General features: G+C 45.9%; 1 protein-coding gene across 1 annotated transcript in view; it reads left to right on the top strand.

Moving 5' to 3' along the window:
- LOC125941089 (uncharacterized) overlaps nucleotides 1-24,429 on the top strand; it is a 77,455-nt gene extending 53,026 nt beyond the window's left edge. Inside the window, exons 7-9 of the mRNA XM_049658021.1 lie at nucleotides 4,318-4,401; nucleotides 15,675-15,781; nucleotides 23,931-24,429. Coding sequence (XP_049513978.1) covers nucleotides 4,318-4,401; nucleotides 15,675-15,781; nucleotides 23,931-24,327 — 588 coding nt within the window. The 3' untranslated portion in view covers nucleotides 24,328-24,429. The remainder of the gene's footprint in view (nucleotides 1-4,317; nucleotides 4,402-15,674; nucleotides 15,782-23,930) is intronic.
- The last annotated feature ends 962 nt before the right edge of the window (nucleotides 24,430-25,391 follow it).

The following is a 25,391-nucleotide window of genomic DNA, read 5'->3' as shown; positions in this document are numbered from 1 at the left end:
TTCCATGAGTTTGCAAGGTATGCTGGTCAGGGAGATTGGTCGGTAGTTCAGAGGTGAGTTTTTGTTACCGGATTTGAAGATGGGAACGACCTTTCCCACTTTCCATTCATCTTTAATGATACCTGTAGAAAGAGATTGCGAAAATATTAAAACAAAATAAGCCGAAGCAACGTGGCCTATATTTTTCAGGAGTTTCGCGTTAATTTCGTCTAGTCCAGATGCCGATGACAACTTGATCTTTTCGATGAGGGATGAGATACCACCAACAGAAAAGCTGATTTCAGGCATGAAAGATGTGACATGACATGAAAACGTAGGTAAGGAAATGTCTACTTCCTTAGTGAAGACAGATGAAAAGGCCTTGTTAAAGGCATCGGGACATTCAGTGTCTGAAATAACCTCACCAGAGTTGTTAGTAAGAGTGGTAGAAGCTACTGCTTGGGGATTAATTATCTGCCAAAACTAGAACAGGAGTTGTGAGACTTCAAAGTTAAGCACCAGAAAAACGCTCCTTCGAGTTTCAACTTCAAACCTTGCAACTCATGTGCTAAGTAAGGCAGAACAATAAGGTTGGTCTTACATCATTCCCTGAATCGTACAGAACCCATTGATACCCCATTTTGCGAAATGTAAGCATGAGTTATTTTGCAAATGTGTGCAGAAAATATTTAAAGGACAGTTGCATAAAATTGTAACTAAATTGTGAGATACACAAAAATGGGCCTCATAATTGAAATAAGAACAAAGAATTACACATAAGTACAAGTTTCCAGTGCCATACCTCAAAGAATAAAGATTTTAAAAATTTTCGGTCAAAAGACCACATCTCCCCTTGCGGAAACTTGCGGTTGGGCTAGGTAGTAACACATGTTGGAGGATTAAAGGAGCGCAAATAGGCACACTTGCAACTACGCACACACCCACACACACACGCACTAGATACAACCCCAACACGCAGCGCCCGCTTCCAACTGTTTTATTACTCGTAAAGTCATTGAAGCCATTTTCAGAAAGTCTTGAGTATGTTGGTCACAGCCTCGAATCCAAAAAATGACACTTCCGCAGGGTTCACAGATGGTTCACTGAAAAAGACCTCTAGGGCCACACCTGTTCTTGCGCTTTTGCCAAGCGTATGTGTGTCAAACCGTGGCTCACAGCCACAATATCCGACAAAGAGGTCGTGCAACACACCTGGTTAAAGAACCCCAGGTGGTCAAATTATTCTTGTGTCCCCCACTCCACTGCAGCGTGCCTAATCAGATCGTGGTCCTGGCACCTAATGCACCATAATATTTACAACCAGGTGTGCATAATATTACTGCTTTATTACTTTTTGTGCGTGCCCCTGTAGTCAATCGATCGAACATCACTCGTGTGCGTATTTGCGCTTTAATTATCTAAGATGTCTTACCAGCTAGCCCAGCAGCAAGTTCTTTAAGAGTGTATATATAGTACAGTGGGCCCATCGTTTTAGTTTCGTGTCGTTGCCCGATCGACTAGAGCTCACACCACTGAAACCACCTGCCGCGCAAGGATATTCCTTCTGCATCCGCAAGGCCATTACTCCACAAGAAGTGCCTTATTCGGTCATAATAAACAGTCTTGGGGACACGTGAAGAGTCTGCAAGATTCTCAAGGCGTAAGTGTGGCGCAAGGTTCAGTTCTTTCACGCCTGGGTATGAGTGGCCCACTGAAGAGTTTTTCCACCTACGCATGTTGCTCTCAAGCTCAAGGGTCTGAAACTATACATAGCCCAGCTCACAAAAGCCAGGTGGAGGACTGTTTTGATCCTGTTACATAAGGGAAGCGAGAGAAAGAAAAGTTGTCGAAGGCACATTGTCATGCTCCAGGACGCAAGCACCCCAGAGGACTTGAGCAGCTGCTTCAAAGGGGATCCAAGAGTGTGGTTCTTCCTAAAGTACCCACCCACCTGTCGTCGAAGCCAGTCAGGATCACGATAAACTCCTTCTGGACGGCGTGCACTGTTTATGGAAATTTACTTCGTAAGGTCCAGCCATCAGTATAAGGGACGAAACAAGGTGGTGTCGTAGAGAAGGATGGTGGTTTTGTAGTTAATCCTGAGGGAGCCTTTCAAGGAGAAATCTTTGTCAGTCAAGAAAAACTGTTACCGCAGGAAAGAGTGCCATACGAGTCAAATCCAAGTTTGTTGCCTTCTCCGGGGAGGTTGGTCTCGAGTAGAGCAATACGAGTTGAGCAATAGAAAGTTGCAAAGCTAGTAACCTTAAAAGGGCACCTCACCAAGCGAAATAGAAATTTTTGGTTATACACTGGAAGTTGTTACGTGCTCTCTAGGGAGCATTCAACCGCAATAATTTTTAAAATTGGTTCAATAATAGCCGAGATAGAAGTCTCACACTTAACAGAGGACAGCGCCATTGTCGAGACTCTCTCTCCCCTTGCCCCGTCTAGCCTCCGCAAGCGAAATTTCTTCCCTGCGTTCTCCCATGCCGAAGCTGGAGAATTCAGTGATGCATACGTCACGGGACCAGCCTCTTTCTTCTTCTTTCTCGCATTTTTTGCTGCACGGCGCACTTCCGATGATGGCCTCGAGCGCGAGTTGTTGCGTTTGTCTTGAATCGCGCATCGCACGATTTTGCGCGCTATGCACGAAGAGACCCGACTAGCGGTATAAGTCAGTGCTGCATGAACGCAGATGCGAGCGGATCACACAGCATGATCGCGCGCTGGAACACAGTAGAAAATGACTTAATTGGATGTCAGCGCTATTGACTGCTTGAGGTGGGAACACGTAGACTAAAAGAAAGTACATCTCTCTTGCTGTGATGCAAGTACAACAAAAACACTAGGACATTCGGGTCGTACGTTTTATTCTCGAAACTTTAATTCGTCTCTAAAGCAACAGATGAAACAAATAACTGCGATCTACGTAGGCGCCCTTGTGCAAAATACGTCGACTCTCCGGCTGGCAGCGCGGCACCCGCGAGGCGGCGTGCAAACGGCGTTAAGTTTGTAATTTGACCTGTTTTCGCGGTGCACAGCGGTGTAATATTTAGCAGACACGATCATTAGAGTGCATTGTATGCACTGCGCTTGTCAGCTCAGAATGGCCAGTCCTGGTGAGGGGCCTTTTAACGTCTTTTTCTCCGCAAAGACGCGCAAGCCTGCTATTCCTTTCCGGACTATTGCCTGTGACGGTGGGTCTTGGCAGGGCAATGTTAGCAAGTTCCTGCAAAGTAAGCTGAAGGACCTTGAAGTATATGGTCCTGAAGTACATGGTATATTGTATACGGTTCTTTGTAAATAATTTTGCACTGACCTTATCATTGGTAATGCCTTCTCGATAAATGTTTGTTCCGTCCATTTTCACATGACAGGCTTCTTGACTTGGTTAAAGCTTGCATTGAAGACAATGGTTATGCTTCATTTATCAATAACGCAGGCGTAACTGGTGAGAACGTTTTATCGCTTTCAGAATTCGATCTGAATAACTTTTATTGTTTTAGACAACAAGCCCTACCTGCAGGAAATTTTTGTTGCAGCGACTTTTACTTTTTGTTATTAGACTAAATAAATGTTTCTACAGAAAAAAAGCATAGCAAACATGTGCGAAGAAATAATCTCGCGACCCCTGAAATAATAAATTGGCGAATAAGAAAAATTACCATATAGCATACCAGAGATATTATGCTATGAAGAGAAGTCAACATTCGGCGCAGGATACCGACAATCAAAGGCGTGACTGTTGTAACATGCTGAAACAAATCTGCATTTATATAGGGTGTCCCACGTAACTTGAGCCAAACGTTAAAAATTATGCAAATGCGACGTAGTTGGACAGAACCAAGGTAATGTTGTTTGGCGTCGCTTGAAGATACTCATATTAATTTTTGCAATACGCCTAATTACATAATTAGTCCTAATCACTTATTCAACTTCTCAATTATAGTTAGATGAACAGACCCGACTAGCGGTATAAGTCAGTGCTGCGTGAACGCAGACGTGAGCGGATCACACAGCATGATCGCGCGCGAGAACACAGTAGAAAATGACATAATTTCGGTGTAAGCGCTCGTGACTGCATGAGAACACGAGAACCTCCCGATACGTGCTACATAAGTGTTTTTCCAAGTGTGAAAGATGCCCGCAAATACACGCAAACTGCCTCGAACGGCCAGTCGCGCGGCAGTTTTGCGTGTATTCGCGGGCATCTTTCACGCTCGAAAAAACTTTTATGTAGGACTAAATCCTAAATATTAAGTGTCACTCAAAACAAAAGTACAAAAAAAGATGGCGGATAGTGTACCGGGCTTCGCAAATTGTTCGGCGTTTTTGCAGGGCTGCGTGAACCAAGGGAAACCCCTCGAGCGATGCAGAGCGGGAAAAACGACCGTGGTCGATAATGTTACCATCGTTACAATGGTAAGGACTAATATCTATATATTTCGGCATTTGTTGAGTGTTCTGGCAGCGGTTTTTGAAATCGGCATCAGGTTTCCTGTATTTCTTTAAAATTACATTATCAATAAAACTGTTGGCATGCACTGTGCGATAGCACGCAGTTTCTGCGACTTATCATTCACACGTACAACACTACAAATATTTAAGAGACTAACAACCCCGGCAGCTCGACATATTCACCGTCACGACAACGTGATGGTGAATAAGAAGCCCAGCCCAGCAAAACAAACAAAAGTGAAAAAAATGAGTGGATGACCAAATGAAGGTGGATGACCAGTGAAGCTGTAGCACATCACACAGGGTTAGAGAAGGGTACATGTATTCATCATTCGGCATTGTTAGTGACCATAGCTTTCGGATTACTTTGATGCACACCTATTGGTTCAGTTACAACCTTAGACCATTGAGCAGTTGAGTTACTTGAATTGGTGTGGAACTTCAGAGCACTCTTGTAGCACAAACTGAGTGAACCATTTTTTGCGTGGTTTTGAAATGTACACATTGAAGTCTCCAACAATGATCACAGGAGTAGTGTCATCACGGCTAAGCCATGCAAAGTGTTTGGTCATGAACTTCTCGATATCACACTTGGGTGTGCCGGTCGACTGTTGCGAGTCGAGGGTGTATGGTTGTATCTACATTTTGTCATTCGCGTATATGGCAATGCCTCCTCCTCGTGAGTCCATGTACCATTTACAAACAATTGCAGTATACCCATCGACTTGAAACAATGTGCCCTGATTTATTTATTTCATTTATTATAATTGTTATTATTATTATTCGGAGCGGAGTACTTCATCTCTGCCGTGGGTCGGCCCGGTATTGCACTACCTCTGGGATTCGCCCACATTCTTCTGTCCACGGAAACGACAAATGCATTGGGGGCTACATGTATAGAGATTCGCTGTAAAAGCATGATTGCGGGCAGCACAGTCGTCGATTGCTCAAGTCTACCGGTCAGGCGCGTCGGGCATTTATGCATCACTCATCGTACATTACAGCGTCATTGCTGCTGATCACGCCCTTCTAGAGTGCACGCAGCTATTCCCGTCTCGGACGCAATCTAATTGAACAATCATCGACAACATTCCAGAAAGTTTGGACAACTGAAAGCGCCCCTTTCGCCGAATGACATCTGGGATGGTTGTTGAGATGGTAAATAATATTACAACCTCCCTTTCTCTTTCAAATGCATGAGCTAAGAAGTTGGCTTTTTAAGAAGATAGCAAAGCCGTCGATTCCCTTTTTTGCACCCAACCTCGAAAGGACAAAGATCGGACACATGCAATCAGGACTTGCACGTTAGCAGGTAAAAACGGTCGCCCTAAAAATCATATGCTATGGGTTATTGCACCAAAATATTTATTTCTCTGGACATGCATTACCAGTGTGAATGCAGACAGAATCCATTCACGAAATATTCGGGCTAGCTAATTTATTACTTTCAACAGAATCGCGCATGAGTTGCAGCCGCTATTTATTTATTCATTTATTTATTCAAAATACCTTACAGGCCCATTGAAGGGCATTGAGTAAGGGGGGCCACGGTAATTACAAGTCAAAGAAATAAAAAGATACAGACGGAAAAAAGGCAACAATGCAAATATTACAAAAAGCAAAGTACAACATCTTTATACAATATTAATATGCAACGAATTCAAGTTATCACGGAATGTTTCGCGATAAGAGATGGATGCAATGTGATCCGGAAGACTATTCCAATGTGCAATACCTCGAGGTAGTGGTGATGAGTTAAATTCCTTTGTTTGACCATGAATGCGTGCAAAACTAAGTGCATTGTGAATGCGTCGAGATGTGCGCACAGGTACATGAAGCGGCAAACAGTGAAATTTGTTACTATAAATGTACCTGTGAAAAAGACAAAAGAGCGATGACACGGCGATCTTCCAATGACTGAAATGCAAGGTCTTGCTTTATTCGGGTAACACTTGAATGATAGTCGTAGTTGCCAGATATGAATCTAGCTGCCCTATTTTGAACACCTTCCAACATACGGATTAGATAATCTTGATATGGTGACCATGTAGATGAAGCGTATTCTAATTGTGGGCGAACATAAGTAAAGTATGCTAATTTACGTACATCATAAGGTGCGTAGCGCAAGTTTCTGCGCAGATAGCTGAGAGACTGAGAAGCTTTCGATGAGACAGCTGCTATATGCGTTGTCCAGGATAAATCCGATGAAAGGTGAATGCCGAGATATTTTTACGATGGGGTAGCCGAAATTATGGTATCGTCAATTGAATAGTGAAATACCGAGTTAGTGCGCTTTCTACTAAACGAAATTAGCTTGCATTTTAAGGCGTTAAGGGTCATCTGCCAAGTTACACACCATCTATTGGTTAGGTCAAGGTCATTCTGCAGTTTAGAATGATCGTCGAAACATTTAATATTGCGGTAGATGACGCAGTCGTCAGCGAACAACCTAACTGACGATGAAAGGTTAGCGGGCAAGTCGTTGATGTATATTAAAAAAAGTAATGGACCTAGCACACTGCCTTGGGGGACACCGGACGTGACGTCGCAAAGGTTAGACGAAATGTTATTGACCACTGTAAATTGCTGACGTGAAGACAAGAAGTTACGAAGCCAAGACAGTGTTAAAGAATCTATACAAAGGGCAGAAAACTTGGAGATTAAACGGCAATGAGGTACAGTATCGAACGCCTTAGGGAAATCGAGGAAGAGGCAATCGGTTTGATCGTTAGTGTTCATGTTGAAGTGAAGGTCAGTTGTGAATTCGAAGAACTGAGTGTCGCATGAATAGCCTTTTCTGAAGCCATGTTGACTAGGGAAAGTTAGCTATATAATGTGTTCAAGAAATTTGCAGCATATGCAAGTTAGTGAAATTGGATTATAAATTACGGGGTGAGTGTCTGTCGCCAGATTTAAGTAGAGGAATTACCTTACCAATTTTCCAATCCACAGGCAGCTCGCCTGATGATAAAGACTGGCTAAATATAGTACACAGAAAAGGACTGGAAATACCAGTAGTGTTCGTGAGTATTTTAGAGTTGATGTTGTCAATGCCAGATGATGTGGAAACTTTATGATTTCTGATGAGGTTCGCGATACCTTCAGCAGTCAAGCTGATTGGAGCCATGAAAGGGAAGGGTTTATCTGGAACAAATGGCACATTGAAACAGTCGTCCTGTGTGAAAAAAGACGCGAAATATGCATTGAAGGCTACCGCAGAATCTTCGTCAGAAAGCGGAGTTTCTTTTGTATCGTTTATTGTAATGTGATCAGAAGACTTAGACTTAGGAGAAATTATTTGCCAGAATTTTTTTTGATTATTTCTCATAAGTAAGGGCAAGTCTTGCGAATAATATTTCTTTTTGGCTGCTCCCAATGCTTTACAGTAGGCTTGTAAGCAGTGCTTGTACTTATCACAGCAGGACGCGGAATTATTACGTTTCGCAGTATTGTACACACGTTTCTTTTTATTCCGCAGTGTTCGAAGTTGCTTATTAAACCAAGGGTTGGTTTTGTCGTTCGATATTGAGATTAGCGGCACATACTTATCAACTAACTCTGGTATTTTTTGTTTAAAGAGAATCCAGTTATCATTCACGCTCCGTGAGACAAACGACGGCAGACAAAGCTCGTTATAAAAAAACTTCTAGTTCGGTGTTGAACCGATCGTAATTGCCATGGTTATAATCCCGAATATTTTTAGTCGCTGAACCTGAAAAAGCTAAAGGTAGGTTAATTTGGAAGTTAAGAAGCCTGTGGTCGCTATCCCATCTTCGTCGCCACTGTTGCCGGGCCGATGGGAAAGTCCGCACTTCCGGAACGAAATCAGACAGCGTGTCCAGGCATAATGCGACGTTTTATTGTCGTCTCGGAAATATATAAAGAGGGGGAAGGGGGAGGAGGAGGAGGGAAAGAAAAGGTGGCACACGGCCCAAGGGCAGCTGCCGCATGGCGATTCGGCTGACGTAAGCGAAAACAGTAACAAATCGGACTAGTAGTCTCTGGTGCAGTCGTTAGAACCAGGTCCAAAATGTTACTACCACGGGTGCATTGGTTTACAACTTGTGATAAGTTGAAATCGAGTTAAATCAAGAGAGTAGTGTTCGTGAGTATTTTAGAGTTGATGTTGTCAATGCCAGATGTGGAAACTTTATGATTTCTGATGAGGTTCGCGATACCTTCAGCAGTCAAGCTGATTGGAGCCATGAAAGGGAAGGGTTTATCTGGAACAAATGGCACATTGAAACAGTCGTCCTGTGTGAAAAAAGACGCGAAATATGCATTGAAGGCTACCGCAGAATCTTCGTCAGAAAGCGACATGTGGAAGTTATGGCAGACAAATCAATGAGGGGATAATTAAAATCGCCAAAAAGGTATGTTACATCTGCTGAAAATAGCTGTGTAGCTTGCCCTATATTATGACGTAGTTCGTAGAAAAAGAAGAAACCGTGTGCGGTGGGCGATCAAAAGCTCCTAGAAGTATTTTAGCACAAAACGTGACGCAAGCAGCTCAAGTAATTTCTATAGTACGGTTAGTATCAAGGGGAAAAGAAGACTTTCTTTTTCACCGCTATTAACACGCCGCCTCCTCTTTTTTCAACACGGTCACAGCCATGTGTTCTATAACACATCGCTGTGACCGTGTTGAAAAAAAAGGAGGCGGCGTGTTAATAGCAGTGAAAAAGAGTCTTATCTTTTCCCCTTGATAGTCCTTATCTGGGAAGAGTTGTTCATTGGTTACGTCAGGATAGAGCCACGTTTCCGTGAGTATTATGTCAGCATCACCATCTAGATAAGAACAAATCATCCCTCTTGGGCAGTAGACTTCGAATTTAGTAAAAGAAACACTAAAGGATGGAGACTTCACCTGACTCCGCTTACGCAGGCGCGTGTTAGCTGTACGCTATCGCGTAGACCAAGGGTTCTCAGGTACGTTCATCCCAGGGAACCCTGCTAAGCTCCATAAAGTGCCAAGGAACCCCCCCTGATTTAACCGAATTATCGAGGGTATCAAGACAACAAACAAATGCTGCACTACGTCAACACGCTTTTATTTACTCAATGAATCGTCAAATCTTGTTTCTGTTTAGCACAAGACCAGTGCGGAAGCTGAAATTCTCTTCATCTCATGAGTGATTAGCGCTAGCAGCGGCGAAGGCCTCGCGACATCCTTCGCGGCGCGCTTTTTCATCTGAGACGCGCTTTGCACCAACGGGCGCACATCCCGATTATTTTTTCGCCACTCAGCTGCTCGCCTACAAATTGTCCGTCCATCGCGATGTAGCCGGTGCTTTTTATCTTTGACAGCTTTGCACTGCGTAAAAGCGAAACTACTGCTTGCCGCAACCGCTGTCGACGAAACCGCGGTCGGTCAAAACGAAACTACCTTTCGCTGCAAGAAGTGCGGACGAAACCGCGGTCGCTATCGACGCTGCCATGGTAGGCTACTACGCAGTTGTGAAGGCACGCAGCCGACGCGCGCATCGAGTGAAAACGAAACTACTATTTGCCGCAACCGCTGCGGACGAAACTGCGGTGGTTATCGACGCGATCAGAGATAGCGACTACGCACTTACGGAGGCACGCGGCTAGCCGCCAACGTGGTGTTACTCGCGGCGATAAACGCAAGAATAAAGGCTTTAAAGGCACAATTAGGCACGAAGCGCTTCGGCGTTGCTGTCAGTCACGTGCCGCGTACGATTGCCGCTGAGGACCACGGCGATGCGGACTGCGCCGCTTCGTTTCGGTTGGACGCTACGCCGTTGTTGCTCTTCTGCGGCGCGCATTTGCGATGCTCCGCGTTTTTTTTTTTTTTCGATCAACGTATAGGTCAGTGCGCACGCTATCGGCACCTACCCTATCTACAAATAGGAGAAAGGCGCATGGTGGTAAGTTACGGCCTCCGAGATTCAAGTGCGAAAGCTTAGGCGCGCTGCCCGTTCTCAGAGGTTGGGTGGCTACATGCTGCTTGCGTATTTATTGCGCTGTTCGCGCGTTGCTGTTACGCACTGTGATGTGCTTTTTGACACTCGGGCATGGGAAATGGAGGTTCTTTGGATCAAGCGCACCTCGTGTTCGCCGTTTTAGACTCTTGTCGGGAGCGGGACTAGGGAAAATTTATCAGTGGCTCGCGGAACCCCGAGCAGGGGCCTGCGGAACCCGTAGGTTCCGCGGAACCCACTTTGAGAACCCATGGCGTAGACAGTACAACAACATTGCTAGAATTGTCAAAAACGTAGGTATCATTGTCAATGGCGAAGCGTATCCACGGAAAGCTTGAAGGGCTTGTTTTGAACCTTTGCGTATTGCAGGAGCTTACGGCGCGCTTGTCGCGTTGTCGTGGAAAAATCCTCACGTATGTAAAAAGCAGAACCCTTAAGCTTACGTGCATTTGACAAAAGCAATTCTTTGTCCTAGAAAAATGTAAACTTGGCACTGATAGGCCCTCGTTTATCCGTGTTAAATCTCCCCAGCCTGTGCACACGCTCTAATTGCGGATTTGTTATGGAAAGGCCTAGGTGATCGGAACAAATCTTCGCTATCTTATCTTCTGAGACTGCCCAATCCTCATTGGGGCCATCTTCTAGGCCAAAAAAAAGGTTAGACCGACGCAACCTATTTTCAGCAACATCGCACCTATTCGTAATTTTAGAGCTGGTTCGACACATCACGTAAAACTTGAACCGAACTTGAACTGAACCAGAAGGTGCGGTCACATACAGTCATTTCTTTCTTCAAGGAATTCGCCTTCGTACTTAAACTTTTAATTTCATTGTCAGCTGCTTTCAGCTGTTTCATTGACACATAGGGTGTCAGCGTCAGCACTAGCCCCATCTGCAAGACGCACAACGTTGGCGTTTTCAAGCATTTCCACTTTGCGCTTCAGCTGTTTATTTCGATCTCAGCGGTAGCATGTTTAGAAAATAAAGCTTCGTAACTTTCTTTGAGATCACGTATTTCATTAAGGGCAAGGGCGAATGCGTCAGCCTCCGCCTTATTCATAGAACCAGGATTCGACTCTACGTCACCCGCTAGCATTAATAAAAGTTCACGCATGGCACTACATACATACGCACAACATAAGAGTCCCTTCAATGTACCACTAAGTTCTGCTGGGCACGACACCGCAAGGAAACAACGGTTGCTGCTTCTTATACAAGAAGGATTATTCAAGTAATCAACATGAAAGAGCAAAGGCCGTAAGCGTGGCATCCTTCCCGCGGTGTCAAGCCCAAACCATCCAGTGACAGACTGACGCTTAAATACAGCACTGCGCAGAACATCCATCGTGACGGGAGACGCGCGTTGCCAGATGTCAAGGGCAATTCCATCTAACGTTGGAAGACAGAGCGTCACCTGCTGCCAATCAAGAGGCCGGGAGTCGGGTGAAATGCAAAACGAGTCGGGTACTCCGATGAGCGCAGCACAGGAAACGTCGTTCGGCCAGGAGGCGTTTCCCTTTTGCCGGCAGGTGAAATCATTCACTGCGCGAACATTGGGCGTCGTACACGATGTTGCTGGACAGGAATAAGGCAAAGCGACCGAAGCAAGCCAGGAGGAGCCCAGGTAACAGGGACCTGAAAGAGCAAAGGCCGTAAGCGTGGCATCCTTCCCGCGGTGTCGAGCCCAAACCATCCAGTGACAGACTGACGCTTAAATACAGCACTGCGCAGAACATCCATCGTGACGGGAGACGCGCGTTGCCAGATGTCAAGGGCAATTCCATCTAACGTTGGAAGACAGAGCGTCACCTGCTGCCAATCAAGAGGCCGGGAGTCGGGTGAAATGCAAAACGAGTCGGGTACTCCGATGAGCGCAGCACAGGAAACGTCGTTCGGCCAGGAGGCGTTTCCCTTTTGCCGGCAGGTGAAATCATTCACTGCGCGAACATTGGGCGTCGTACACGATGTTGCTGGACAGGAATAAGGCAAAGCGACCGAAGCAAGCCAGGAGGAGCCCAGGTAACAGGGACCTGAAAGAGCAAAGGCCGTAAGCGTGGCATCCTTCCCGCGGTGTCGAGCCCAAACCATCCAGTGACAGACTGACGCTTAAATACAGCACTGCGCAGAACATCCATCGTGACGGGAGACGCGCGTTGGCAGATGTCAAGGGCAATTCCAACGAGTCGGGTACTCCGATGAGCGCAGCACAGGAAACGTCGTTCGGCCAGGAGGCGTTTCCCTTTTGCCGGCAGGTGAAATCATTCACTGCGCGAACATTGGGCGTCGTACACGATGTTGCTGGACAAGAATAAGGCAACGCGACTGAAGCAAGCCAGGAGGAGCCCAGCAGCGCGCAGCACACTGCCCAGGTAACAGGGACCTGAAAGAGCAAAGGACGTAAGCGTGGCATTCTTCCCGCGGTTTCGAGCCCCTTGACTGGTATCGTGCGCTTTGTCATTTTTACAGTCCTGTCACACCAAAACTGTGCCTTTTTCAGCAATTCTTCTCTGGAGGTCGCGCAGAGCCCCTGTGTTAAAGCACTCCTATTTCAGTATTGTAGCCGGCTGTTCAACATGAAGAGTATCACTGAAATCTACAATGTCATCAGACCTGACAATAATATTGTGTGGGTGCAGTACTGCCGCTGTATCCTGAAGTGTAATAGAAAATAAATCGTTCTATTAGAAATGTTAAAATTGTCGTTTATTTGAGCTTGGTCGTATACCAGGTGCTACCCAAAAGTTATAGGAAATCCGTCGTAAAAAAGAATGTTGACCATATCGCCTAATCCGCACTGTCTCCTTCAAAGTAGTCCCCTTGAGCATGTATACATTGATCCCCGCGTTTCTGTCGCGATTTCATGCATTCGTGGAGGTCTCCAGGTGACAGTACGTTGACAGCCTGCGATTCCGACTGGATCTATTCACCAGTTGGAAACCGACGTCCTTTCAGCCTCAACTTCAACTTTGGGAACAAGAAAAAGTCGCAAGGGGCGATGTCAGGTGAATAGCGTGGATGCGGAAGTACTGTGCTTTGTATGGAAGTCAGGAACTATCGAACAACGAGTGAATGTGAGCGGGCGCGTTGTCGTGATGAAGCCAGTTGTTCTTCCACTCCTTCGGACGCTTGCGACGAATGCTCTCTTAGCACCTCATAACGTCACAGTATAACTCGCTTTTCACGGTTCGTCAACAATGTAAGAATTCCTTGTGGGCTTGTGGGCAATTCCATGTAGGTAAAATAAAAAACCAGTGAGCATGGACTTCACATTCCGACAAACTTAACGCGCCTTTTGAGGCCGCTGAGAATTTGGCGACTTCCATTGCGGCGACTGGTGTTTGGTTTCAGGATCGTCGCCATAAACCCATGTCCCATCCCCTGTTATTACTCTGGAAAGGAATGTGGGATTGTCTCTGACTTCTTGCTTCAGTTCCATAAAGACAGAAACACGGTGCAGCTTCTGTTCTTCACGGAGCAGTCTTAGCACGAATTTCGCAAAAAAGCGTCTCATGTTCAAAACATTCGACAAAATTCGCTGAACTGTGCCATACAACGGTCCTACAATGTCGCAGACATCCTTTATAGTTAGCCTGCAGTTTCCAAGGATAGCCTACGAACTTATCCATGCTATCTTTTCCATGGTGTTGCTCGTTGACGGGCGTCCAGAAGGTACATCGTCAACACACATTCGACCGTCTTTGAAGCGTTCACGCCATAAGAACGTCGTACTTAGGCTCATGGCGTCGACTCCAGAAGCGTCCTCTAGCATATGATGACGTTCTACCGCAGTTTTGCCAAGTTTAAAAGAAAACTTTATGGAAATTCTTCGCTTCTTGAAGTCTGCCATATTGGTTACTAAGAAATGCGCCAAATCAGTGAAACATTGCGTTGCAAAACACTCGCAAAACAGTACTTCATAGATGCAAGTTGTTCAGCCGCAAGGCGTACTGCTAGCCCCATCTAGCGGCGGAAATTTGTACCACACTTAGTTTGCCCGTGCTTTTCAAATTCTCGAAACTTTTGGGCAGCACCTCGTACGTTAAGGGACGGGGCCAGTTCACAGGCATAAAAAGAAAATTATCTCATACATGAAATATTTATGTAGTGTTTACAATTGTGAACTTTGTAAATTCAAAGATGTGCCGTAAAATAGTTATATAGCGTAATTATGTGAATTATTCAATTAGACCTTTTGATTTTTCGTGGAAGTAATCGCCGCCTCATCGGATCAACCATTACAATTGCGCTATCTGCCACAGGCAATTTTAAAAAATTTGGTGCAGCTAAAATAAAACTCCCTGTATGATCGGAACTAGCGGTGCCTTCATCTTTTCGAGATAATTGAACACTTTATAGCTTTTAGAAATATACCTGTCGTTCAAAGTTAACGTTTATGTTCTTAAAATTTGGCAACGGGAGGCATGCGAAAACCACCTGTGCAAATAAGTTAGGTGGCCAGGGGGGCACAAAGTGACATAATTATTGCTGTCAGCAGAACAGTTACCAAACATTGAATAATTAACTTTTTATTGACTGGAGTAACTGGGAATGTCTGTATTGAAAAATAGACGCAGTCTTCTTTCTACACAGTATCATTTGGAAGTACTGTTCTACAATGCCTGTGCTCCGAGATATCCGACTCCAAATTTTAATTGTCGTTCGCATGATTACGCATACGAGAGTGAGATACCTTCAACCCGTAGGTAGCAGCCACCGCGCGCGCAGCGACGAAACCTATCCTAGAGCTGTGCAGCGCGTCACAAACGCGCGCAGCGAATTCCCGAATATATACTTGACGCAAAGGAAGGCTAAGCAACCGCTTCGTCCCGTTGCAGCCATCGCGCAAAGCGACGAAAGCGCCACGAATGATGTGGGACTCGTCTTGTTTCAGATCCAGCGCACAATAATGTTGTACAGCGCATTTCAAAAGCTTTATTCTGTGCGTACTAGCCACAGGGCGCACAGTGACAGAAAGCGCTTCGTGCCTACGGAGAACAGGGGCCCGCAATCAGAAATCGATTCCAGAGCACGCGAGGTATGCAGCAACCTTGCAGTACTGTTTAGAGGAGGGAGTGTGCACGTCTGTTGGGCTCCGGCTCTGGTAACTGTGCGCCTTGGAAACAGCATCGTTACGTATTGACCTTTTTGGCGGAGGAGTTTGTTCAAGACAAACGAGACGGTGCTCTCGGCGGCGTGCTGAAAGTGGCCTTACGACAGCGAATCATTACCGCTTCCTAGTTTCATCAATGCATAATATAATAATCAGTCGATTTATAAACATGTCTGTACTTTCAGGTCAACTACGCGAGATCAAAGGACCTGAATGCCTTTTGCATACGCAGCGCTCAGATAATCGAGCAAACACTCGCCCTCAAACTCCAGTTCCACCTGCTTAATTTCACGTAAGAGAATGTTTTCCCACTCCTTTAGAAAATGGCTGACGGCTTCCTTATATATATATATGAAAGAAATACTCTTTGTTGTGTTCTGTTTTACGTACAAGCTATTCATCGTGTCCTCAATATCTCTGTGCATTGCCGTCTTGCCTCCTTCAACCACTTGCCTGTCCTTACTCGTTCGTCATTCTGCCACTTCATGGAGAATTAAGCCAGCACTATTGCTGCATTTGATGAAGTCTGACAAACGCCAAATGTGAAAACGCCAAAAAAGTGAAATGTACCTCGTAGGGCCCATTTCGAACTCTGAACTTTTTATAGTGACAAACTTTTGCTGTTTTCAAACATTAACAGTAGTATTTAAACTGATTTAAATTATGCCATTAAGCTGGACTGTTGTGGGTATTATTCAAGTCATCGTGTGTTCTGGCTGGTCAGCTGTCGATACCGGTTTGAATTGCCGTTAGCATAATGTTCCCATTTGTTATACTGAAACCTATATGTGGTAACCGGCAGCATCGAGCACAACATATAGATATGCACTGGTTAATATTATTAGAAGCAATAATAATCCTTTTGTCTTTCCTATCGACGCATAGATATTGCAATTCCATTGTCGTATTAGGAAAATAAAAATTTTCAAGCTTATAATAAAGGTTATAGTTCTGAAATTTTGTGTAGCATATACATGGTGTTATTTTAGCTGCACCAATTTTTTACAAGAATTGCCTGTGGCTGATAGCACAATTATAATCCTTGATATAAACTACTGGATGAGGCGGACATAACTTCCAGGAGAAATGAAAACACCTGATTGAATAACATATTTAAGCAAATAACTTTATTATGATTTCATGGTCCATCTTTCAAACTACGAGTTATAGCCGCTGAGTTCGCAAGGCGTATCCACTTGGAATGAATTCTCAGGACTGAACCAGTTTCGAGATATTGTCACGTACTAGTGACAATGAAGAAAACAATTGCAAAACTGTGAATAACGAAACAAATTTTTATTGGGCGAACGCGTGCCCACAAAAGCAAGTTGCACTCTAAGCCCACCGATAGCAGCGAACACATTCGTTCATCGTCGAAATCTGATGAGCGGCGAAACGCGTTGGCTTTTATACATGAATCATTGAAGGTTCCAGAGTAATTCCTGATGCCCGCGTGTCTTCCATAAAGCACTAGACAATTCGCGTCGCTCATACAAACAGATTACATAAACGTTGGTGACAACAGATAACGGATAGAAGCATCGATAACGTTCGAGAAACTACCGATACATAAAGGCGCGTCCTGCGCCGAGCGATAACGTTTAACATTTGTTCACCGGTAAAAAGCCGGTGCAAGATAAACAAGTACGTGTCAATATTATTTTCAAAGTGTACGACGAAATGCATAGGCTTTCCAGTTAACTTTTTGCGGAAAACGCTGTTTTATGCAATGAAGCACAAAAGTAACTGGAACACCCATGCATTTCGTCTGAGAATTCGTTCCAAGTGGATATGCCTTGCGAACTCAGCGGCTCTAATTCGTAAATTCAAAGATGTGCCGTAAAATAGTTATATAGCGTAATTATGTGAATTATTCAATTAGACCTTTTGATTTTTCGTGGAAGTAATCGCCGCCTCATCGGATCAACCATTACAATTGCGCTATCTGCCACAGGCAATTTTAAAAAATTTGGTGCAGCTAAAATGAAACACCCTGTATGATCGGAACTAGCGGTGCCTTCATCTTTTCGAGATAATTGAACACTTTATTGCTTTTAGAAATATACCGGTCGTTCAAAGTTAACGTTTATGTTCTTAAAATTTGGCAACGGGAGGCATGCGAAAACCACCTGTGCAAATAAGTTAGGTGGCCAGGGGGGCACAAAGTGACATAATTATTGCTGTCAGCAGAACAATTACCAAACATTGAATAATTAACTTTTTATTGACTGGAGTAACTGGGAATGTCTGTATTGAAAAATAGACGCAGTCTTGTTTCTACACAGTATCATTTGGAAGTACTGTTCTACAATGCCTGTGCTCCGAGATATCCGACTCCAAATTTTAATTGTCGTTCGCATGATTACGCATACGAGAGTGAGATACCTTCAACCCGTAGGTAGCAGCCACAGCGCGCGCAGCGACGAAACCTATCCTAGAGCTGTGCAGCGCGTCACAAACGCGCGCAGCGAATTCCCGAATATATACCCGACGCGAAGGAAGGCTAAGCAACCGCTTCGTCCCGTTGCAGCCATCGCGCAAAGCGACGAAAGCGCCACGAATGATGTGGGACTCGTCTTGTTTCAGATCCAGCGCACAATAATGTTGTACAGCGCATTTCAAAAGCTTTATTCTGTGCGTACTAGCCACAGGGCGCACAGTGACAGAAAGCGCTTCGTGCCTACGGAGAACAGGGGCCCGCAATCAGAAATCGATTCCAGAGCGCGCGAGGTATGCAGCAACCTTGCAGTACTGTTTAGAGGAGGGAGTGTGCACGTCTGTTGGGCTCCGGCTCTGGTAACTGTGCGCCTTGGAAACAGCATCGTTACGTATTGACCTTTTGGCGGAGGAGTTTGTTCAAGACAAACGAGACGGTGCTCTCGGCGGCGTGCTGAAAGTGGCCTTACGACAGCGAATCATTACCGCTTCTACCTTCCTTCTGTGCGATCAGCTGTCGGTAATGCCACTGAGTTTTCTCTAACGCACTGCGCTCCTATCATGCTGGACTGAATCATGTGGAATGAAGACGTGTGGGGTCATCATCATCAGCCTACTGAACCTTTTCGCGGAGCACCTTGATCTAGAGAAACGAGATGGCGCTTTCGGCGGCGCGCCGCACGTGGCATCAACGACCTCGCGCAAATACTAAACCATTAGCACTTCTGTCTTGCTTCTCTGCAATCAGCTGTCGGAAAAACAACTGAGTTTTCGCTAACGCACAGCGCTCTGATCAAGCTCGATTGAATCATGTGGACTGAAAACGTGTGCAATAGCTGGCTGTGAAAATAGTGACTGGAATATTAAGGAATGGAATAAATGAATCTGTATCGCCAAGTTCGCGGACCGCGGCTGCAACCGTCCGTACGTGTTACCGGCACTTCGAGATGTACTGCTTTCCTCGAGGATACATAAACTTGCTCATCCGCCAGCGTTGCATTGCTAACCTTCAAAGAAAGTGCTTCAGCCCCGCAACGTCGGCAAGAGTTAGTACCGCTCGTTATTACAAAGGGAGTAGCGCTGCTTCCTGTCATCGTAAGTTCCTCGCACAGTATCTACACACATCTACTCCAACTGACACGGAAACTTACGCCCACTCTATCGCCAACATGTCAAGAATAAGTGAATGGGCAACCACTTGAATATATGCGCACAATAAATGACTGACTACACCGATAGCACATGAATGGTCGAAGCTGAACGTTTCGTGAAGGTCCACAAGAGTAAGCGAGTTACTAGCAGTAATACATCTTTGCTACAAGATGTATTACTGTTGAAATACAATGTTGAAAAAGCCACGTTTCAAGCTTTGCGCGCAGCAAGAACAAGTCTGTCGGAAATGAGCACACCCGCGAGCGATTAGATACAAAATAAACAGATAGTGACCGCACCGAAGAACTTTACTGAGTGAGAAACGTGACAAGCCGCTGCTTCAGAATATTTGCTAAATAAAGAACGAAGAGTAAAACACACTAACCCTGATAATTCATGAGCGGAAAGTTTGGATAGCGTATTTAGCGCCGCTTTTAGAACAAGCAGCATATATACGTTTCCCGCACCGTTTGGACATAGCCTAATCAGCTCCGAAAGCGCTTTTGCCTGTTATCTGAAGCTGTGACCAAAGCTTCGTGTCGTCTACCCAGTCACCGTCAACGATATCTCCCGAAACCGAGGTTTGCTAAGCCGCGCCACCGTAATACATATCCATTCTAAACACTGATGCAACGGAGGCAGTTGAGGCAAGCAATGGACGCATCACCACATGATCAAACATAGCAGCGCCCACGGGATCGCCGCGAAACGGGTCAATATTTATGTCCACTGCAGGTAGAAGTCCTCTCCCTTGATCTCCAATTACCCCTCTCTTGCAATAGCTTCATATTAAGGAATGTAATGAATCTGTGTGGCCAAGTTCGAGGACGGCTTTCCTCGAGGATACAGAAATTTGTTCATCCGCTAGCATTATATCGCTAACCTTCAAAGAAAGGGCTTCAGCCTCAGAACGTCGGCAAGGATGAGTACTGCTCGTTAAACAATGGCGAAGGGAGTAACGCCGCTTCCGGTCATAGTACGCTTAGCGCACAGTATCTATACAGACCTACCGCAAATAAAGCTCGAAGATCAAATCACACTTATCCTGATTCAATTCATGAGCGACAAGATTGGATAGCTTGGAATACATATTTTGTACCGCTTTTAGAACAACCCCCTTTTGCGCGGCTCGTGCTGTTTGCACGTAGCTTAATCAGCTCCGACAGCACTTTTGCGTGTTCTCTGAAGCTCCTCCGCGTTGAGGTGTTGTAAGCGGCTGCGCTCCAAAAACACTTTGCGCGTCAACACATTCGATTTGATAATGCTGGTAGGGTTGGATCGGGTGTGGTGACATCACGCTTGCCAAATTGATGTGGCGCACGTCTATAGAGCTTTCGCTTGAGTACAGCAGACGGCAGGCTTCTTGGGCCGAAATGGCATCAGTCGCACCTGCATCTTCAAAACCTCTTCCATGTCGGCGGTGCGGGCATGATCCTCGCCTGTTGCCATTGGCTGCGGCGGCGGTTGTCGTGTACCGTTATCCGCCATCGTACTTGTGTCGGTAGCCATCACGTCAGTGCCACGAAGGCTTAGGGACGCGGTACTGGTCGCCTCTAGATATATGCGCGCAAGCGAGCGGCGGAAGTAACGCTAGCCCACTACGGGAGCCCAGGTTAAAGTATGCATTTACGTTGCGCGCTCTCCGCACCCAGATTCCGGCGCTGTAAGCCGTTGCGCTCTAAAGCCCCTTGATCAAGGGGCTTTAGTGCCCACTAAAGTCACTGGAACCTGGAAAGTACCGCAACCGCCGGAGCGCGCGCAGGCAGCACTGTGCTTTTGTCAGATTTGGTCCAGCGCGTCTCGGGCGGCAGCAGCTCAGGTATGTATCTTCGGTTTCAGCGGATTATATTATCCCAAATCGACAGATTTCATCGTCCTTAACATAAAATATGAGATGGTGAATCTTCTATGCGTGCGAAGCACTACAGATATGTTTATGTACGATTCCAAGATTTTTACAGGCGCCAAATTGCATACAGAGACCAGCCACAAGACGGGCGCTCGAGCGGCCGGCCTTTCGTTTGTTCTCCTTCCCGATGTTTTGGGCTCGTTGGGAAGCTGTCCAAGGAATATACTCAATTGCTTAATTGCATAAGTAAACGGGAAGGAAGGCAAAGTTACCGCTGCGTCCTGTTGCAGCGTACGTCAATCTCGGGTTCGTTTACACTGACTGTTTTACTCTCGTAGCTAACTCGTAGCTATTCGACACGCTGCAAAAAACGCGAGCAGCTCTTTCTCTGGTTTTCTAGGCTTGCTGAGGGTGAAGACTGGCACTATGGTTGCCGCAGTGGGCCCTGTGAAATCCACATACAAAACCGTGTTTCGCTTAGCTAGATACGGTATAAATTACATGTACTCGGGAAGTGAAGCATCCAAATGCGAAACCCCCGTTCTAAATGCAAAACGAACCCGATGCTCGTGTGTCACACATAATTTTTTTTATTGCGATAGCAATTATATGGACACTTCAACCGGATTTCTGCCGTCGCCGCCGTCGCCGTGAGGTTCCCTATAGATAAAATCTTCGCCGCGCGCCGTATGCCCGAGCGGAAGCGTGCGGGGACACGCGCTATCACGGAGAGCGAACGCACTCAATCTCCCACGCGCAAGCAAGGAAGCGGGAAGCCAGCGCCAGAGGGAGCGGAGGGGGGGGGGGGCGCACTTCCTCTCTGCCAACAACCGCGCTCGTCGCTCGCTCGCACCATCGCTTATCTCCACACGGCGCTGACCTTTATGCGCCGTGCATTCGCCGCTCAGTTTCCGTTGAAGCGATAGACCGCACGTACCTTCGCCCGTTGGTGCGGCGTATGCGCTTGCTGCCAGCGTTTTGACAGTGTCTGCAGTCATTCAGTGTGATCTATTCATGTTTGTTTGTGCACGCTCACACCACGCTTGTTCAATCAGTTAGTAATAGTCGGGCCACATTTTCCAACGCACGCTACACATGCAATGCTGCCCGGGTCGACAGTGCAGCGCTACAGGTGTCCCTTCGCACGCGCTGCCCACGGGAAGCGCTTCTCATCAAGACCACCGTTTCACACGCGCCTTCTCGTGGTTATCGAGTCTCTCTTCATGTCGGTCTACTTACGCCGCAGCACACCTGCTTACTTAATCAGCTCATGTTTAAGACAATTCATATTGCTACCAAAGCCGCTCACCTTACTTCGTATGACATTGCTGTGTTGCTATCGCATTCATTGCTTCGCCCTTAGGGCGAAACTGTGACATTTTTTTGGCTGATTAGGTATCGAGCATTGCCACGCATAGTTTTTTAAACGTCTTTATTTCTGCATTTAATAGGCGAAGCCTTGCGGCATCGTTTATAAGCATGGATGTAGTAGCTTTCCAACGCGGCAACTGATTTACCCGCGCTTCAAAACGATCGACTTCGACGAAGATAAACTGTCCCTGACTGCAGTACAAGGAAAGGGATGCTAAAACAGTTATCCAGATCACGTTCCTGTTGTTTTAAGCAGTAATAAACAACACACGAGAAAATTTACTTTTAATATTCGAAATTGACAGGTCGATAGATGTTTATTGCAAAATCGAGCAACTCTTCCGTCACTCTTCGGTTGACGTTTTGCTTGGTTCTGCATAATTCTGAGCATCTACTCGCCTTGTGTGCGCAAGGCAAACCGCAGTCTACAAAGCAAACGCATGAAGAAGCATCTCGGTCACATTATGGCATTTACGCAGCTCGATGATACCGCAAAGCTGAGAAGCTTTGTGGTATCAAGTTTACCTTCTAGTGGGAGTAGAATTGTCACGCTTTATTCGGTGCAGCCAGATAGCACAGCGCTTGCTGTCGCCCTTCCCGCTTAATTGGTATCGCGAAAAGCGCTTTCCTGGATTCCCGGTGGTTACAACTCTTCTACGAGTTGCGCTATCCGTTCACATCATCGTTAGGTTACTGCACCCGAAAGTGCAGCACCCGGGCATTTCCTGTTTTATTTTAAGGCTACAAACGTTACATATGCCCTAAATTACACAAAATGAAAACTCCGACCCCGTTGATGGCTTACACGCGCGGCGTGTGCGAGCGATGCATTTGTCTGTTACCCGCTCCGGCGCGGCGTGGACCATCTATGGTGGAACGTGATCACTTGACGCCAACTGACCGATTGGCGGCCTGGCGGCGAAGAGAAAAGGGCTGCGGTACTTTCCAGTTTCCAGTGACTTTAGCGCGCAGCGAACGGAGCAACAAGCGCTGTAAGCGGGAGGGCACGCCGCCACGTTTATGAAAGAAAAGTGCTTTATTAGCGTGAGCATTGTCAGGACACCTCACCCACTTTTGTGGGCTATGCATCTATTGAAGTTTATCTTCATGTAACGCAAACATGGCATGTTTATGGGCTATGTCTGTGGGTATGTATTTTATCTATGGGTATGTTACTTATCTGTGGGTATGTCTCTTTGTAGATATGTATGTTTGTATGTAACAGTTTTCTGCCTAATTTGGATGACTAGGTAGTCAGTGATCGAATGGGCGTTGGGCTGCTTTATTGACGTGACAGGATCCGCAACCAACAATCGGACCAACTTGCGTAACTTAGAATGTAGCAATGTGTGCTACATTTGATCTTAGCCAAAAGGCCGAGAAGCGATGAGCAATGTGTACTATCGTGCCGCTATTCAACGAACCTCTCTCACGACGACATGGGTTTTTGTAGATGCGGGACTGGGTATGAGTACTGGGTATGTGCCACTTGGTCTGTGCTGGTACCAGTAAGCCGCTTTGATGCTCAATTTGAGCCACTGGGTATTCGCCAGTAGGTGTGTGCTTCACTGTTTGCGTAATACTGGCTGCCAATTCTGGGACAGAGAAAACTACTGAAATGTTTTGTGCACAGGCTGCCAAGTCGACAAGGTATACCACTGAAGGAGACGCGGCAACGAAGCATCCAATTGGGACAGCCTGGCGCCCATGATTGGGCATCATGTGAATCAGGCGAGAAAACAGTGCCGGTTGATTCGAGCTCCGAGTCCGAGGTGGAACTAGTGGAAACGGAAGATACCGTCGTGGCCACTGAACATCACGTCAAGTCCGGCGTGGTGAAGAAAGCATCATCCAAACCTGCTGACTCGGCTAGCAGCTTACCTGTGTCCGCATGGCGAGGGGGACCCTCGAGCAGTTCTGCAGCGGGAACAGAAGGATCAAACGAGTCTCCCACAGAGAAAGCCCAAAACCCAATCAAGAAAGCACCCGCTCCTAGCAGCGACATGGTTTCTGCCCCCCTGACTGATTAAGAAAGACCGCGTTACTGGGGTGAATATCCGCATGACTGCAAAAGGTTATTTACGCTACCATGGGACAGCAGCCACGCGGTGTCTCCTCGCCCCAGTGATTTTTTTTTTGTTTTTGCTTTTCAGACCCACCCAACCCCTCCTCCATGCCCACACGCACCGTTTTTTTTTTTCCTTTTGCCTGTGTGACGCGCGTCCTTTCGTTTTTTTTTTTTTTTCTTGAGCGCGCGCTCGCCACGCCATGCATTGGCATTGCTTCTGTACTCGTGCTTGAGTCCTTTGTGTGTTTTCATGCAGGCAGTCTTGTTCATTACTGTGGTCAATCCAGCATGTGTCAGCACATAAAAAAAAATTCCACTTGCAACACAACAGATCTTTGCACTGGTTTTATTGGCTTCGTTTCTGAAAACAAAGATTTTCATTTATTGTGGTATGATACGTATTCAGAAAATGAAACGGATGCATGACATGTTTATGACTAATAAAGTGCAGAAAAGTTTACCGATAATTTCATGTGAGCTTAGTGAGCGTCGTTGTACCCCATACTAGTTGGCAATAATTTAAGCGAAAGCGTAAGAGCGAGTGATAGAGCAGAAGGTTGTTCCTTTTGGAAGCAAGTATCGAAGCCGATCAAATACACCTGTCACCTTAGGTAATTTTTGTAGGACATGTCTTTCATGGAAATCTCGGTTACCTCATATTCGCGGAAAGAAAATGCCCAGACATTTAAGTAGCGCGAGTAATCAGTACTACGTCTTGATGAGATTCAATTTTATTCTTTGGTTGGAATATAGCAGCTTTTGTTTTCTTTTTAGCAAGCACTGTTGCTTGCATGTTCACAGGAATGACTGAATTAGCCGGCAGGACATCATCAGACACGTTCTTGACTGGCGCTCAGAAAAAAGTTGCTCAAAGAAGACTTCGTGGGCGGTGAAAGGACGCAAGCACAATGATTGAGCGTTCTGAACACTTACGTATTCGCAAGCAACAGTCACCGTCCTGGTTATCATATCAGTAAAAAATGAATATTTGCGCCAGCCAATTTTGATCCATCGATATATTTGCCG

The sequence above is a fragment of the Dermacentor silvarum genome, chromosome 10 (genome assembly GCF_013339745.2).
Source record: "Dermacentor silvarum isolate Dsil-2018 chromosome 10, BIME_Dsil_1.4, whole genome shotgun sequence".
NCBI lineage: Eukaryota > Metazoa > Arthropoda > Arachnida > Ixodida > Ixodidae > Dermacentor > Dermacentor silvarum.
Note: the sequence above shows the minus strand (reverse complement) of the source record. Positions and strands in the feature narration are given on the sequence as shown.